Raw genomic sequence first — 18,408 nt, 5'->3', positions numbered from 1 at the left:
CATTCATATTCCATTCACCCAGCTCAATGTAACGTCGATAGGTTTAGGCTACTACATGACACAAAAATGTTCCCTATACACATCATGAGGTTGCTACGACCTAGCCTATTAATTAAAGTTTACAACGTAGGTACACAGGCCGAGAGAAAAATGTGATTAACGAAGGCGACAGACAGTGACACATTCAATATCGCCTTGCATATTAGCTGATCTAGGGTGTAATCATTAGTCCATCAGTTGCAATTAAGAGTTTCTATTGGACAAATTCAGGCATGTTTAGCCCCATTTTTCAACAGAATCGGCCGAATGAATTCACCCCTGATCACACGCATACATTTCACTTTCATACAAAAAGCATGAAAATGTTAACTGTATAATTCCTTCTCGCATCTACGCCATCTCCTCCTCTCACCTTTTCCCTTTGCTTGTGGACTAATGGTCACCCCAGCATGAGTTTTTTTATGTGCATGATAGCATTCACTGCCCCAAAATGCGATTGTTACACAACAGGACAGTTAACCCGCGCTGCCCTTAAACCAAGACACACGATGCCTGCTATTTATGTATAGGCTATATTTCAACTTAGAATATAAAACTTGTTAGAATATAAAACTTGTTGAAATAATTTTCTAACAGTTTGAATTCATGTGTGTTCCGCCTCCTCATTAACTCACATAGAAGTAGCCCATTTCACTGTCGCGGACAATTGATGTTTGAGGCTTTACTGAACCGGACAAACTTCTCTCTTCAATGTGAGCCCAAGCATCTCCCCAGTGTTTCCCCAGATCAAGTATGCAGACATTTGTGCAGTCTAGCAGAAACTTTTTTCCCGTGGCACATTTTCTGGTAGGCGCTCGCATTGCTTTAATTGTTGTTTTCCTTACAAATTATAACTGCTGTGCGTTCCTATCAAAGTAAGTGCCTTATCTTCTGTATATCGTGTTGTTGTTTCTACTGTAGCATACCGTATGTATGCATGGAGCATAATGCATTACTGTTTTATTCACGTTTTAGAGTACTGGTGTAATGCATATACATTCCGATTCTTGCATAGATTGTAATGGACACATATGGTGTGTGTAAAATACTTTGAAGGTTGTACTGATTATGATGAGCTAATGCTAAGCTATTTTCTAGCTATGTGTGGTGCCATGTTTGTTGACATTATACAATACATTCTGGGTTTCAGGTAAATGTCTGTCAGACCAAAGAGTACTAGTAGTAAAATGAAGTGAGGCATGGTTTGCTCATCTTTCAAGTAAACATCCGGAAGTGAATGATGGTAGATGACAAACCCCCTTCAACACGCATACCGCAAACAGACAAAACTCAGTCTCCTCTTATCTTTGGTTGACCCCCAAAAAACACATGGCGGCGCGCATAAACTACCAATTGTCGGAATACACAACTATTTTGATCAATGGCGAGCTCACCTGTGATGTGATGAATTGTATATAGTAATTTCTATTAGCTAATTCATAATGGTTTCTGTCAGAATAGGGTTGGCTAAATATGACTGTTTGTGTTACATACATTTTTCTTCACTTAGCGCAAGGACTAATGTGGCCTACATTTTCTGATTTGAATGATTGTATTATGCAGTCGACACTTCTGTGAATGTCTGACCATTGAATGCAAAAATAAACTGGTCAAATTCAGGCCATAACATTGTAAGGACTGTGTTTGTGAAAAGAATTTGTGAAGAAAAAAAAAAGAAAGAAAACTGGCCAGCTCAAACGCTGACTGTTGTGTCAATTGAAACTGAACGTTCTAATCACACCGGTCTGAGCATATGCTGCAGGAACCACTGTAGAATGATCACACCCGTGGGTTGGTACGCGTCAAAGGGTTCATGTTTCACTATTTAAATGTTTATGAAATTCACTGAGAAGGATGGTCCTCCCCTTCGGAGTTGGATATACTGCTAAAGTTACCCAATGAGGTAACATGACTGAACAAAGTGTTAATAAATGGTTAATGGCGTGATCCACAATAGGAAGATACAAATGTTGTGCCGGTAATATGGGTCAGATCTTTTGACCTGGTTGGGCTAGAAGCAAGCCGTTTTATCTGTAGTAATGGTGCAACCCTGACACTTTCTCTAGGGCACTCATAATAACAATCATTTTCTGGGACATTAGTTAGTGTCATGGCTCCCAAAATAAAATGAATGGTCGCACAGCTAAATATTTTGTTGCATATCCAACCAAATTGGTTGTACTGTAGAGCCCTAGTCACGTGTTTTTTTGTTGTTGTAAATACAGCACAACGGGAGTAAGCGGGAGGTGTTGAGTCCAGCTGTACATTTGGTTTACCTTGCTAGTTAGCTAAGTAAGTGGCCGATTTAATAAGGAGACAGGGCGCCATTCACTAGTACTTGTGCCAATTTTGTTAGCATTCTGGTAATAGAGGCCCAATTGGCTTTTTTGTGTACTAAACCGGTACTACCGTAAATCCTGGGATGAGAGAAGGACGGTATGATATGAAAATCTGGATACCACCCAACCCTAACGCTCACTACAACGCCCCCGCCAGAACTATAAATCCCATTTTGATCCAGAAAAAACGTTGCCACCGCTGATGAAAAACCCTGGGGGAAACACTACAGAATGTAGTGATTTCTGCTCGATGGGCCAGATGCAAAGTCAAAATTGGCTATAGAAAGAAATAACAAAAAACAAAAAAAATGTCCTTTTTGGTCTTAATTTAAGGTGAAGTTTAGGCATTAGGGTTAGCGGTGTGTTTAAGTTTGGTTATGTTTAAAATAAGATTTAAAAACTTTGTGGCTGTGCCAGCTAGTGACCACTCTGCAGAGCTGCCTTCAGAACCAGATTCATGTTGAAAAATACATTTATCAACCAACAAAAATCAAGCAGGTTAGTATCAACACTCAAGCTGGGCAACGTCCACATGTAGCCTTAACCTATGGGGATTTTAGTAGTTCTGGGATTTATCCCCCGGGAAAGATCTAACAGCAGACATAAGGAGAGATGAGACAAAACTAGACAGTTATAGAATATTGTGTTGTAGGACAGCTGAGCAGACTCAAGGTGTTGTAGATCGAGTTTCTTATGAAACACATCCCAGACCCTTGTTCTTTCTATTTTGGAATAACTGTGATATGACAGGCTAGCCAGCTGCCGATATCCCCAAGCTATGCTAGCTAGCTGCTGTCAGCTTGGCTAAACACATGGTCAGTGCAGATTTTAGCCTAAACATAGAACTGAATTTGCAGACCATCAAGATGGCGAGTCAGTCAGGAGGGGAGAAGCCCGTAACTTAAAAACTTCTCTCCAAAGCAAAGCTAGTTTAGCTTACCTCGCCATCACTACTCACTAAAGCCCTTGTTTGTTGTGATTGAATGGCAAAGACACCAAACTACATTCAACATAACTCTCGTTTGGCTTCAGTCATGGCCGCTAGCATTTCTTAATGAGCAATATGAAAAACGAGGCCAGTTCAGTCCCCCTTTAAAAATGGAGTACAACTATGCACAATTCATCTCGCTTCCCTCCTCACTCATTCCCTGACTGACCTACAGTATATGAAGCCCAGCATGTGAGAACAGCTGATGTGTGGCTCCTGTAAAACTAACAGTATACAAGCTCCATACGTGACCTCACGAGGCAGTGAAATACAGTACTAGTAATCCTTTTCCATGTTCCAACAGACAGCTCAAACTAGCATAGAAACTGCAGTGAGAAGTTGATCTTGCTCTGATATCGTAATTCACGTGCAGCAGACTACACATCGCTACCTCTCAGAATTAGATCAGAAATTATGTCAGTTGAAACAACAAATGCCTCAAAATGTACAGGACTTTATGCTGTGTTTCACACATAGTGGCACCTTCAGACTGTTACAGCGGAGGAGAACATTCTAGTGCAGGGTTCTCTTTTTAAAATTATATATATATATATATCACACAGTAAATATAGATATTAATAACAGATTAAACAAGTTTTGGCCAAGGGATCCATGGAATAAATTGACAATATTATTGCATTACAATCTACAATGTATGTTCTTAACCCTGGGCAACATGGGCCTGGGAGGTTCACAGGGATATTGGTATCCACAGTACTCCACCAATTGTACATTTTTTAACTCAATATCGCTTGTATCCCCCCAACATTTAAAAACAAAAAAAACAAATGGACTGTAATTTAAGCTTTAAAACTGCTAACTTCTCTCTCAGCCTCATGTCAAAATGTGTAGAATTACAGGATATTGGCTTTAAAGCTGATTAAAATACTCTGCCCCATGACCAAATATTTTTTTTATTTGCTTGACAACTGCAACATTCTCTTCAATGTTATGGGCCTTTAAAATGTTCCTTCCTGGGGCCCGAGACTTGGTTCGTTGGGCCTGCACTGCCATGGTCGAGTAGAACTCCTTTTATGCTATTTTTATTCATGAGGGGGTCCCTGATGAATTTGCTATCACAAAAAGGGTCCCTGGCCCAAATAAGTTGAGGAACTGTTCTAGTGGAGCAACAGACGCATTGTTCCCAGACTGCTGGGTTGGTAGTCCTGCCACCCTGGACCATGCCAAAAGTGAGGATAAATTATTTTTTTGGTGTGTGGGGGCTGGTGGATGCATACATTGGAGTTATGCCTGTGAAACACAGATTTATTCAGGAAATCCATGGTCACAATGGAAGTTGTCAAAAATAATTTATGGGAACGGCAATTTGTGACTACAATAGTCTGAAAGAAAACATATGCTTACATAAAATCAAATTAATTTTGATTTGTCACTTGCGCCAAATACAACAGGGAACAGCGAAAATCAGCAGTGTAAAAACCTTTATTTAACTAGGCAAGTCAGTTTAAGAACAAGTTCTTATTTACAATGACAGCCTACACCGGCCAACCCCTCCCATAGCCCGGACGACGCTGGGCCAATCGTGCGCCGCCATATGGGATTCTTGATCACGGCCGGTTGTGATACATCCCAGGATTGAACCAGTCTGTAGTGACACCTCTAGCACTGAGATGCAGTGCCATAGCCTGCTAAGCCACACGGAGTAGAAGCTGTTAACCTCGTCGGGCTAGGGGGCGGTATTTTCACGGCCGGATGAAAAGTGTGCCCAAAGTAAACTGCCTGCTACTCAGGCCCAGAAGCTAGGATATGCATATAATTGGCAGATTTGGATAGAAAACTCTAAAGGTTCTAAAACTGTTAAAATAATGTCTGTGAGTGTAACAGAACTTATTTGGCAGGCGAAACCACGAGGACAAACCATTCAGGAATTCTTTTTTTTTGTTGAGGTGATTTCTTTCAATTGTTTTCTATGTGAATCCAGATTTCTGAGGCATCTGGTTGCAGTTCCTATGGCTTCCACTAGATGTCAACAGTCCTTAGAAATTAGTTGATGTTTTTCCTTTGAGAAATGAAGAAGCAGCCCTATCCTTTCTGGGTGTAGAGCCAAGTGTACTGTTTTGTTTGGGGCGTGTGATCTGGAGCTCGCTCCACTTTCCTTTTATTCGCTATTGAACACAGTTTATACCATCTTAAATTTTATCGATTATTTACGTTTTAAAATAGCTAAAGTTGGATTAGGAGAGTTGTTTGAAGTGTTTGGACAAAGTTTACAGGTAGCTATTTAGATCATTTGTAGTCATGTTCGGCGAGTTGGAACCGGTGTTTTTCTGAATCGAACGCGCCAAATAAAATGGACATTTTGGAGATATAACGACAACATTTATCAAACAAAAGGACCCTTTGATGTTTGAGACATTTTGGAGTGCCAACAGAAGAAGATCTTCAAAGGTAAGGCATGAATTATATCGTTATTTCTGAGTTTTGTGTCGCCCCTGGCGGGTTGAAATATGATTGTCATGCGTTTTGTATGATGGGGTGCTGTCCTCAGATAATCGCATGGTTTGCTTTGGCCGTAAAGCCTTTTTGAAATCTGACATGGCGGCTGGATTAACAAGAAGTTAACCTTTCATTTGGTGTATTGCACTTGTGATTGTATAAAAAAATATATATATATATATATATATATTTCGCGCTCTGCAATTTCACCGGATGTTGTCGAAACGTTTCGCTAGCGGAACCCCGAGCCATAACAGGTTTTAAGGAGCCTTTTGGACCTAAACTTTGCACTCCGGTAGCGCTTGCCGTGCGGTAGCAGACAGAACAGCCTATGACTTGGGTGACAAGAGTCTTTCACAATTTTTTGGGCTTTCCACAGACACCGCCTGGTATATACACTTGAAGTCAGAAGTTTACATACACTTTAGGTTGAGTCATTAAAACTGGTTTTTCAACCACTCCACAAATGTCTTGTTAACAAACTATAGTTTTGACAAGTTGGTTAGGACATCTACTTTGTGCATGACAAAAGTAATTTTTCCAACAATTGCTTACTGATTATTTCACTGTATCACAATTCAGTGAGTCAGAAGTTCACATATACTAAGTTGACTGTGCCTTTAAACAGCTTGGAAAATTCAATAAAATGTCATGGCTTTAGATGCTTCTAAGATCATTTGAGTCAATTGGAGGTATACCTGTGGACGTATTTAAAGGCCTACCTTCCAACTCACTGCCTCTTTACTTGACGTCATTGGAAAATCAAAAGAAATCAGCCAAGACCTCATACAAAAAATTGTAGACCTCCACAATCTGGTTCATCTTTGGGAGCAATTTCCAAATGCCTGAAGGTACCACGTTCATCTGTACAAACAATAGTATGCAAGTATAAACACCATCGGACCACGCAGCCTTCATACCGCTCAGGAAGGTGACGCGTTCTGTCTCCTAGAGATGAACGTACTTGCGAAAAGTGAAAATCAATCCCAGAACAACAGCAAAGGACCTTGTGAAGATGCTGGAGGAAATAGGTAAAAAGTATCTATATCCACAGTAAAACGAGTCCTATATCGACAACCTGAAACGCCGCTCAGCAAGGAAGAAGCCACTGCTCCAAAACTGCCATAAACAAGCCAGACTACGGTTTTCAACTCCACATGGGGACAATGATCGTACTTTTCGGAGAAATGTCCTCTGGTCTGATGAAACAAAAATAGAACCGTTTGGCCATAATGGCCATAGTTACAGTGCCTTGCGAAAGTATTCGGCCCCCTTGAACTTTGACCTTTTGCCACATTTCAGGCTTCAAACAAAGATATAAAACTGTAATTTTTTGTGAAGAACCAACAAAAAGTGGGACACAATTATGAAGTGGAACGAAATTTATTGGATATTTCAAACTTTAACAAATAAAAAACTGAAAAATTGGCCGTGCAAAATTATTCAGCCCCTTTACTTTCAGTGCAGCAAACTCTCTCCAGAAGTTCAGTGAGGATCTCTGAATGATCCAATGTTGACCTAAATGACTAATGATGATAAATAGAATCCACCTGTGTGTAATCAAGTCTCCGTATAAATGCACCTGCTCTGTGATAGTCTCAGAGGTCCGTTTAAAGCGCAGAGAGCATCATGAAGAACAAGGAACACACCAGGCAGGTCCGAGATACTGTTGTGGAGAAGTTTAAAGCCGGATTTGGATACAAAAAGATTTCCCAAGCTTTAAACATCCCAAGGAGCACTGTGCAAGCGATAATATTGAAATGGAAGGAGTATCAGACCACTGCAAATCTACGAAGACCCGGCCGTCCCTCTGAACTTTCAGCTCATACAAGGAGAAGACTGATCAGAGATGCAGCCAAGAGGCTCATGATCACTCTGGATGAACTGCAGAGATCTACAGCTGAGGTGGGAGACACTGTCCATAGGACACCAATCAGTCGTATACTGCACAAATCTGGCCTTTATGGAAGAGTGGCAAGAAGAAAGCCATTTCTTAAAGATATCCATAAAAAGTGTTGTTTAAAGTTTGCCACTAGCCACCTGGGAGACACACCAAACATGTGGAAGAAGGTGCTCTGGTCAGATGAAACCAAAAATCGAACTTTTTGGCAACAATGCAAAACGTTATGTTTGGCGTAAAAGCAACACAGCTCAGCTGAACAGCTGAACACACCATCCCCACTGTCAAACATGGTGGTGGCAGCATCATGGTTTGGGCCTGCTTTTCTTCAGCAGGGGCAGGGAAGATGGTTAAAATTGATGGGAAGATGGATGGAGCCAAATACAGGACCATTCTGGAAGAAAACCTGATGGAGTCTGCAAAAGACCTGAGACTGGGACGGAGATTTGTCTTCCAACAAGACAATGATCCAAAACATAAAGCAAAATCTACAATGGAATGGTTCACAAATAAAACATGTCCAGGTGTTAGAATGGCCAAGTCAAAGTCCAGACCTGAATCCAATCGAGAATCTGTGGAAAGAACTGAAAACTGCTGTTCACAAACGCTCTCCATCCAACCTCACTGAGCTCGAGCTGTTTTGCAAGGAGGAATGGGCAAAAATTTCAGTCTCTCGATGTGCAAAACTGATAGAGACATACCCCAAGCGACTTACAGCTGTAATCGCAGCAAAAGGTGGCGCTATAAAGTATTAACTTAAGGGGGCTGAATAATTTTGCACGCCCAATTTCAGTTTTTTATTTGTTAAAGTTTGAAATATCCAATAAATTTCGTTCCACTTCATGATTGTGTCCCACTTGTTGATTCTTCACAAAAAAATAGTTTTTTATGTTTGAAGCCTGAAATGTGGCAAAAGGTTCAAGGGGGCCGAATACTTTCGCAAGGCACTGTATATTTGGAGGAAAAAGGGGGATGCTTGCAAGCCGAAGAACACCATCCCAACCATGAAGCACGGGGGTGGCAGCATCATGTTGTGGGGACGCTTTGCTGCAGGGGGGAGTGGTGCACTTCACAAAATAGATGGCATCATGAGAACGGAAAATTACGTGGATATATTGAAGCAACATCTCAAGACATCAGTCAGGAAGTTAAAGCTTGGTTGAAAATGGGTCTTCCAAATGGACAAAGACCCCAAGCATACTTTCAAAGTTGTGGCAAAATGGCTTAAGGACAACAAAGTCAAGGTATTGGAGTGGCCATCACAAAGCCCTGACCTCAATTCTGTAGAAAATTTGTGGGCAGAACTGAAAAAGCGTGTGAGCAAGGAGGCCTACAAACCAGACTCCGTTACACCAGCTATGTCAGGAGGAATGGGTCAAATTTCACCCAACTTATGGTGGGAAGCTTGTGGAAGACTACACAAAACATTTGACCCAAGTTTAAATTGTTTAAGGCAATGCTACCAAATACACTCAATTAGTATATAAACTTCTAACCCACTGGGAATGTGGTGAAAGAAATAAAAGCTGAAATAAATCATTCTTCCCTGGCCTTCCCTGTGGCTCAGTTGGTAGAGCATGGTGTTTGCAACGCCAGCATGGTGTGTGCAACGCCAGGGTTGTGGGTTCGATTCCCACGGGGGGCCAGTACAAAAAAATTTAATACAAAAAATATATATATAAAACATTAAAAAAATGCATGAAATGTATGTATTCACTACTGTAAGTTGCTCTGGATAAGAGCGTCTGCTAAATGACTAAAATATATATAAAAAATATTCTCTACTATTATTCTGACATTTCACATTCTTAAAATAAAGTGGTGATCCTACCTGACCTTAGACAGGGAATTTTTACAAGGATTAAATGTCAGGAATTGTGAAACTGAGTTTAAATGTTTTTGGCTAATGTGTAAGTTAACTTCTGACTTCAACTGTAGGTCCTGGATGACAGGAAGCTTGGCCCCACTGATGTACTGGGCCTTTTGCACTAGCCTTTGTAGCGCCTTACGGTCGAATGCAAACAGTTGCCAAACCTGGCTGTAACGCAACCGGTCAAGATGCCTTCAATGGTGCAGCTGTAGATCTTTTTGAGGATCTGGGGACCCATGCCAAATATTTTTCACATCTCTTGAGTAATTAATATTCTGTGAACATTTAGCATAGTGACCAGTTCCTCACTAACCAGCTCTGCTCTTCTTGTACCAAAGCAATACTCGTTTGTTCCCTTCTCTGCAAAATGTAAGCACAGAATTAACAGCAAATGTTGCATCTGCCACTCCCAATACATCTCTATATTAGAAGCCACTGCTGCACTACATTTTGGTACTTGTTCAGGGTCAAGCTCCTTGTCAATCAACTGCAAGATAACGCCCAAGCCCGGCATATTGACGGAGCAAGACACTTTCAAATAGTTCTCTGACAGGGGGCGATGACATCTGCCAAACTATGTAGACATACCCTCCAGAGACGGTAACCAAGGTCAAAATTGTAAGTCTAATGGGATTCAGTCTGCTTTCAAAACAGCCAATATCCCCACAGACAGCTTAAGTCCATTCAAGTGCAGGGCTGTTCCAGCAATGTACAAATCCTCAAACACAGCTACAGGTAATACAAACGTATTCAGTTTGGGAGTGCCAATATGAGCAGCACTCGAGACGAAGCCACCACAAGAATGATAATGCGCTAATTACCCAATAGTAATGCACTGATTATGCCAACAGTAATATTTACATTCTCTCGAGAAATGCTTTCTCCTCTAGACATTTAAGGAAATGTATGCCTAGACCCATGTAATGTTTTATTTATGTAACACAGTAGTTACATGTAGCCTATTTCACCTCAATGTTTTTGAAAATGCCAATGGATTATGTCAAGTGTGCGTGGCAATGAGCACATAAACCACTGGCAGAAGTGCAGCTGAGAAACAAGAGAGACTTGAGGAAAAGATGCTGCAGAGGAGTAAATGACAGATATTTGCACTGACAGGTAATCCTAATTTGAGACAGACGTACTCATGTCTAGACTGCATCTTCTCTCCCATTCAATGTCAATGTTAGCATTGGGCTATTTACAGTGGCGCGTTTATATGACCAAATTTATGTGCTCTTTATATTTTTGTCTCCTCTGGGAAACTATGTGCTTGGACTCGGTGCTCATTTCCATACTGAATAGATTTTCAGCTGTAGGCCTAATCCATCGATGAAATAGCTAAAGAAGTGCTCACTATATTGCATGTGCTGGAGCAATTGTAGGCAGCTGATAACATTCATTAAAATCTACTGCCATCTAAGAATCTCTCATGAATTGATTTTTCAATGAGGCATTTCATTTTGCAGCAGATAAGGAAAGAATGTTCTTGGGATTGGTTGGCTCTGTGTCTCAAGACAGTTATTTGGTCACTGGTTCACAGGTGGAAACAGGCAAATTGTTACATTGAAATGGTCCAAGCTGAAAACATAACTGTATTACGTACATGTCACTGCTATTCATAAGTTACATGAATCCATAATTGGCATTGACATTCAGCATGCTGGCTATAGTTTGGGGTTATAAGGCCTTGACTGGTAGATGAATTAAAAGTGGAGAATCCACAGGTGTTCCCTATCCACACAGTATGGCAAGATTATTCCTTACTATTTAAAGGGCACGAAGGGCATTTATTGTGATACTAAAAGAAAGGCACGCACATTACACACCTTTGGCTGGATGGGTGACACTCCTCACAGGGACATATCGATGACAATGTCAAGATTTTGGAGCTGCATACTGACCTCAAGAGGACATTGATTCTGCTGAAAACAATAGGTCCTTACAAAGTATCTGGGGCAATGTTGATACTGCAAATGAGAGAGAAGCTACTGCCTGCCTGGAGGCTTTCTCAGCCAATGCAGAGCTTAAAAAACTGTGACCCAGTTCCCTTGAGAAACTCCCTCTTGCCTGAGGAGAATGTACACTCGCTGCCCAAAATGACAAACAGCAGGCAGGCGGGGGGATGTTCGCTTGCCAAATTCAGTGCTCCGACGTTCAAGTTGTGCTGACAGCAAAAATATAGACACTGTTAGTCCTCACTTGAGACTGAAGTGGTGTGGGGGAAATAAGTCTACATGGACTGCTTGTGGTGACGAGACAGACTTTAGTGTCTCAGTGCGGGAAAGCGCTTGTGTGGTCAGTATATTTTCAGGTCTATTTGTATTGCAAGTTACTTTACTTAAAGTATCATCCAATTAGCTTTTTTTTCTCAACTAGACCATAGTTGTCAGTGTAGGCCAACTACTTTAGTGCGAGTAACTGTACATTAGTTCTTTGTTAAGATTTGTCAATTTACAACTTACTCTAACTGAAAACAACTTTTCCCAGAGAAACTTATATTATTAAAGAATAAATGTATATTCCAAATCCTTTTGGTGCCGTTTCACCGGTTTTACAGCTATACCGTAATTTCCAATAAAAAAATAAACTACTATGGAAACCACTTAACACAACAACAGACTGGCAATGTGAATCCAAGCCGCCAAGCTGGTAGCTGTCAACAGCATGGGCTAACAGCTATATAAACCACCCTAGTAAGTCCAGCCAGAAAATGTTGGGTAATCATTGCCTGATAGGGAGAGGCGTTACTTCCTAAACAGAGCAAAACATGCAATATGCTGACTTCAACAAATCCCACGCCACACAAAAGACTATGGCTTTGATGTGAGGAAATTATGCTTGGCTTTGATGTGAGGAAATTATGCTTGGCTTTGTATGAAACTGCACAGTAGAGTAAGTTAAAAAAATTACATGGAGAGGTTTGGTCAAATCTCCAGATACATATGGGCTAGACTAGAGAGTGACTTGAGATTTGCACCAGTAACATGAATTTTGATGCAACTATCCATTGACATCAATGCATGAAACTAAAGTTCCACTTCCATGCATACATCTCAAGTCCCAAGTTCTCGGTCTGTAGCGAACAAACATACCACACCATGTTTTTCTCCCATTATGCATGTTGGTTACATATTGCCTGTTGACTTGTTCTTATTGGGACCTTTTGAATGCACACTGCACTTCTCTATTCCCATTCCCCAGACATTTCACATGTATACGTGAAAAACTGCACATTTCCCTATTGGCCTGTGAACCCTGAGGTAATATGTACATGCAGGTAGCGGTAGAAATAACTAGGCAATCAGGACAGATAATAAACAGAGTAGCGTGTGTGAAGAGTGTGAAAGTGTGTGTGTGTGGGGCGTCAATATGCATGCATGTGTGTTGTGTTTGCGTGCGTTGGAGTGTCAGTGTAGTAAGTGTGAGTAGAGTAGAGTGAGTGTGCATAGAGCCAGTGCAAGAGGGTCAGTGCAAGAAAAAAAGGGGGTCAATGCAAATAATCCAGGTAGCCATTTGTTAAACTGTTCAGCAGTCTTATGGATAGGGGGTAGAAGCTGTTCAGGAGACTTTTGGTCCCAGACTTGGTGCTCCGGTACCACTTGCCGTGCAGTAGCAGAGAGAACAGTCTGACTTGGGTGGCTGGAGTGTGGCTGACCAAAAGATGATATCCTATGTATCAGGTTGCATAAAAAAAAAGTCAACAGCAGTTCCCTTGGAGAAAGTTATCGTAGTAGGACTGCTCTAGCAACCAAGCTAAGACTGATAGTGGAGCAATTGCACTAGCTACCAAACTGAGACTAAGAGTAGAGGGACCGCACTAGCAACCATGTGGTGACTGATAGACATCTATAGAGTCATCAGCCATCCGCAGTCAAGACTTAAATTACCCCAGGCCGTAACTCTCCCAGCAACCACCACCAAACATGCCAGACAGCTATAGCTTTTCCAGCAGACCAATATCAAATTGTGGCCCAGCATCAGCAATCATCCACACCGGAGCTCTGGTGAAACACTCACACAGAGTCAAAGGTTACCGCTAGCCAGGGCCTTTATTCTCATTCCATGTGTGGCCACTGTTTTAAGAGCAGGTTTTATGGTTCAACACCCCACTTGTTTTTCTTCATGGCCAGATTGATTAGATGGGGATCCTGGGGCAAGGCTTTGATCATGGGCCCCACAGAAGGATGACACTTCCTGCCCTTGACCTCCATATGCTAACATGTAGTTAAATCAGAGATGAAGTGGTGAAGCGAGAGGTTTCACTCTCACCAAGATAGTCCCAATGGGTTTCTATGGGTTTAATAAGCAGACGTATGCTTGTCGCCTGCCTATTGTTAGGGCGGAGACATGAGCATCTCATCATTATAAACAGATCTCTGGTTAAACGCAGATAGAGGAGCCGCATGCCAGTGGCGGTTCTAGACCATTTCAACTGGGGAGGCCAAGCTGGGGCCAGTTGTACTGTTAGAGGGGCCAGTTACATTAGACGTTATTGTTGTCATATCGTTTTGCATGTGGTACGATACTGTTGTGTTCCGCCTAAAGCCGTCCCTCTAGAAAATGTGTGGGTTAAATTAGTGGTCTGCGTTGCCACTGTCTAATAATGGATGTAAAAAAAGAACGATAGCAAAAATTATTTCATACTCCACATTTAGGGGGGGCCACAAGGGGGTCCAAAATTGTTGTCACAGGGGCACTGCCCACCCCCCCCCCAGAACCGCTAGTGCCCGCATGCAGGAAAGTGAAATATGCAAATGAGCTGTTTGGGGTGACGGTAGAAGAAGACAACGACTACTAAAGCTTAAAGTAGAAAATAGAGTGCCATATGAACTGCCACAGCATGAGGGGGCTGTGCATTAGAAAACGATTTGGGGTTTGTAATGACTTGGTAAGGATGCTGGTAAGTGTAGAATAAACAAAGTTTTAGAGAAAGTGATTCAGTGTCAGTGTGAAACAAAAACCTGCAAACTGTTTACATAGAATACATTAATGATGGACAGAGTATATTGCTAGGTCACGTTGTGTATGCTTCATCAAATAATGTTCAATTAACTGCAACACTACCTGGGTGCAAGCTCATAGGCTATTTATGCATTTACGCATGCACACACACCTCATCACAACAACAAAACAGCTTGATTCCAAGTTGCACATGCTGGAAAGAATAAGTAATTCATACATGGGTCACCATGTTTTTGTTTTGTTTTTTTACTTTAAAATGGGAAATTACAAAAAAAATTATTTGACAGTCTAAATCAGTGGGGTTCAAAGGGTAAGTAAATTACATCACATGGAGTGCCTACCACTGAATGAATAGAGCCTTTTATGATCATAGAGAACCTCAGGGGACATGATATTTCAGAGGGTTTTCCCCCTTAAACACACATGGGCACACTTGAAAAGGTAATTTCCACTTCCTATCTCGCATAATGCTGTTTGAACTGAATAAGCTATTTATTTATTGCTGTTTAAACTCAAGCAAGATGCATCTTAAACCTGCTCCTCTTACAAAGCACATTAGTTTATGAGCAGAAATGGATATGTGAGATTCTCAACACCTTTATTTACAACTCAAACCATGTTAAAAGTGAAAACTCTACACACATTCCAAAACACGCAACTTACCGTTTTGTTCCTTTAAACTTGGTTGTTGGAATTTGCTGATGTGACTTGATTCAGCTTCTGAGCCATGTTTTTGGAGAAGCGATACAAGTAGGATTAAGAATGGAAGGATCATTTGGATTAGTGGCAGAAAGCGATTACAATGCACTGTTCACGGGACGTTTTCTATCACCATGCACAACAGTTGTTTGGACGACACCAATGTTGTTTTGGAGACATTTGTAGCGGATAAACGCAGAGTAAAATCCACATAGCCTCATTCAAAAACTGAGTCCTTTGAGAAAAACAATGTACGTCATAAAAATCCTGTAACATCCACAATCGGAAAATGTTGACACTAATGGCCGTTTTGCGCTAGTCTTATTGGTTCGGATGCGCACCTGTTGGCTTTATGGAAAATTGGCTTGGACGTTAGAAAATTGCTGCTGCGCTTGAAATAATTTACATATCCAGCTTGAAGTTCCATCAAATGAAACAAATTAGTTATATTGAATAAAATATTTCGTAAATGCTGAAATGTACAACTTTTTTTGCCCAAGGAGAAGTGTGATATTGTAGCCTGCCCGCGACGTTCAGTTTCCAAAATCTCTGCCGTCTGCAATTCCAGTCCAAAGATTAGCAGGCATTAGAATAAACTTCACATTTATCGCAGATACCACGAGAGTGCAGCGCAATATGATACAATTTGTAAAGTGGATGATATTGCAGAGCACACATGACTCCAGTTGTTTGATGAGGTTGCTGAAGACTGGAGCTATTAGCTGTCGCTAAAACTGGGACTACCGTATCTGTATTTTTGGAGAAGCAGACTGCCAACTGACGACACAACAGGTGCTATACATAAGTAAACTTCTTACCAAAGGAAACTCCCCGGGAAGTTAACTATTTAGTTGCTGCAGCTCTCCTGGTGCATGGTGTTAGAATAACTTCTTTACACTCCCCACATCTGTGAAGTCATTAAACTGATTTTTCTGTTATTTTTGTTCACAATTCCCTGACAAAGTACGTCTACAATAACAAACCATGTGTGTCCATAATGTGTAATGCATTGTACCTGTATTTAACTATTCATTTAATTCTTATCTACTGTAAATTAGATAATTAATCTATATTATGATCACATCACAAATTAAATAAACCAGATTTGCATAAGTACAGCAATAGGCCACAATGCAAAATAATGTACAAAATAAGTTAGTCCTCTTTTCCCCTCTTTGTTGACCTACCAGTTGCTTTTATGCTAATTCCTTGTGATATCATGCCATTAAGGGTTAATATCATTTTAATATTGGCAGAGGAACTGTAGGCTACACAATAACTTTCCCATTTCAGCAATGTGAATACTGTAACACACCCTGGACTCATTCCTTAATCTCGCCATCATTGCCCAGAACTTTTCATAATTGGCAAGGTAAAACAATGCCTCTTGGGGAAATGTTTAAGAACGCTCAATTTGTCATATCAAAGCTGTAGACACCACTGTTACCATTCCCCCTTATGTTCCCAATTTCCGCTCTGCAATACAAAGCTGTACCTCATCATGTGCGTTTCATGTGGTTACTCTCATCTCATTGTCAGTGGAAAGTGTGTGTGTGTGTGTGTGTCCCTGTGTAAGTCTAGCAGCAGACAAAACAATCAAAGGAAGTTGCAGACACATTGAACCTATTTACCAAGACACATGATGCAATGGCAGAGCAATTTAGTCTTGTCTCACATTTCTGAGATATTACAGCCTCAAAGGAAGGTGAAAGGAAATCTTAAAGATGGCTCCACCTGAAAGGTTTTAATGTTTTTAATCCAAAATAATGGCGGATAAGAGATTGCATGACTGTGATACACCGGTTGGTGTGTTGCCCCCATGGAGAGTGGCATATAGAGGTCCTCTTTTGCCTGCTGCATGGGCCAAGTCCCTTTGTGTAAAGGAGAGTATCACATTCCACCCCTGCAAAAGCCTGCAGCAGATGTCAACACTTCACATTGTGGAATCTTTCTCTCTCTCGCTCTCTCTCTCTCTCGTTCTCTCTCTCTCGTGCACACACACGCACACAATCAAGCATGCACACAAGCAGACATGCAACCTCTCTCTCTCTATGTCTCTCGTGCACATGCAAATGCACACACTCAAGCATGCACACACGAACACATACAACCTCTCTCTCTCTTTCTCTCTGTCTCGCGTACACACACACATGCATGAGCACACGCATGCACACATGCACACATACACCCCCCCCCCCCTCTTTCTCTATCACACAGGCAGGCACACACTCTTTCACCCCTGGAGGTTTTGTCTGTGAAAGCTTGGTATTTTGTCTCCCTGTCCACATTTGATTGCTGCTTCCATGGTGGTCTCGTGAAACACAGAGGGTTTGATAGAAAAAAAATCATAAACAGAGGAAATTAGAAACAAGACAGACTTTTTGGTCACTGCAAGCATACAAAGAAATGCCAGCCAGGAGGGCTCTGCTGAGTAAGCTGGGATGGAAATGTATGCAACAGAAAATTCACAGTCATTAGCAGAGCTAAATCCCATTACAGTCGAGTTGCCTTTTTAGGACGCACACCGCCAAAGAACAAATTCCCCATCACCCATATTACGTTATGTATTCGTCATGGTGAATGTGAGATATTATTTTGTTAGAGGTGAATTAAAGTGGAAACCTTATGAATGGACATTTCTATACAGTGTTCAAGAGTAGTACCTCATCATACCTCGAGGCAAGGGCGTCATGCCCATACGGGGCACAGGGGCATGTGCCTCCTCAGATTTGTCCTGTTTACATTTGTTTTATTTTTATAATAAAAATACAAAATAATATGTAACATTACTAGCCACCTAGCAATTTTATGAAGATGACTTTAGCTAGCTCAGATACAGTAGGTTCCTGTCACGACTTCCGCCGAAGTCGGTCCCTCTCCTTGTTCGGGCGGCGGTCGACGTCACCGGCCTTCTAGCGACCGCTGATCCACTTTTCATTTTCCATTTGTTTTGTCTTAGTCTTACACACCTGGTTTCACTCACCCAATTACCTGTTTATTATTTAACCCTCTGTTCCCCATGTTTGTTTGTGAGTGATTGTTTATTGTATTTTCGGTCCGTTATTGTGTGCTCATGATATTACTTTGTACATTTGTCATTTTGAGTAAAAGTACGTTGATTACTCATATTTGCTGTCCTGCGCCTGACTCTCTA

The 18,408-nt window shown here is 41.3% G+C and overlaps 1 protein-coding gene across 1 annotated transcript in view; it reads right to left on the bottom strand.

Annotated features, from left to right (window-relative positions):
• Window positions 1–16,041, bottom strand: part of LOC115205109 (platelet-derived growth factor C) — a 102,382-nt gene extending 86,341 nt beyond the window's left edge. Inside the window, exon 1 of the mRNA XM_029770766.1 lies at window positions 15,219–16,041. Within this exon, the coding sequence (XP_029626626.1) occupies window positions 15,219–15,330 (112 nt within the window). The 5' untranslated portion in view covers window positions 15,331–16,041. The remainder of the gene's footprint in view (window positions 1–15,218) is intronic.
• Between the last annotated feature and the right edge of the window lie 2,367 nt (window positions 16,042–18,408).

Source organism: Salmo trutta, chromosome 13 (assembly GCF_901001165.1).
Source record: "Salmo trutta chromosome 13, fSalTru1.1, whole genome shotgun sequence".
NCBI lineage: Eukaryota > Metazoa > Chordata > Actinopteri > Salmoniformes > Salmonidae > Salmo > Salmo trutta.
This window is presented reverse-complemented; position numbering and strand designations above follow the sequence as displayed.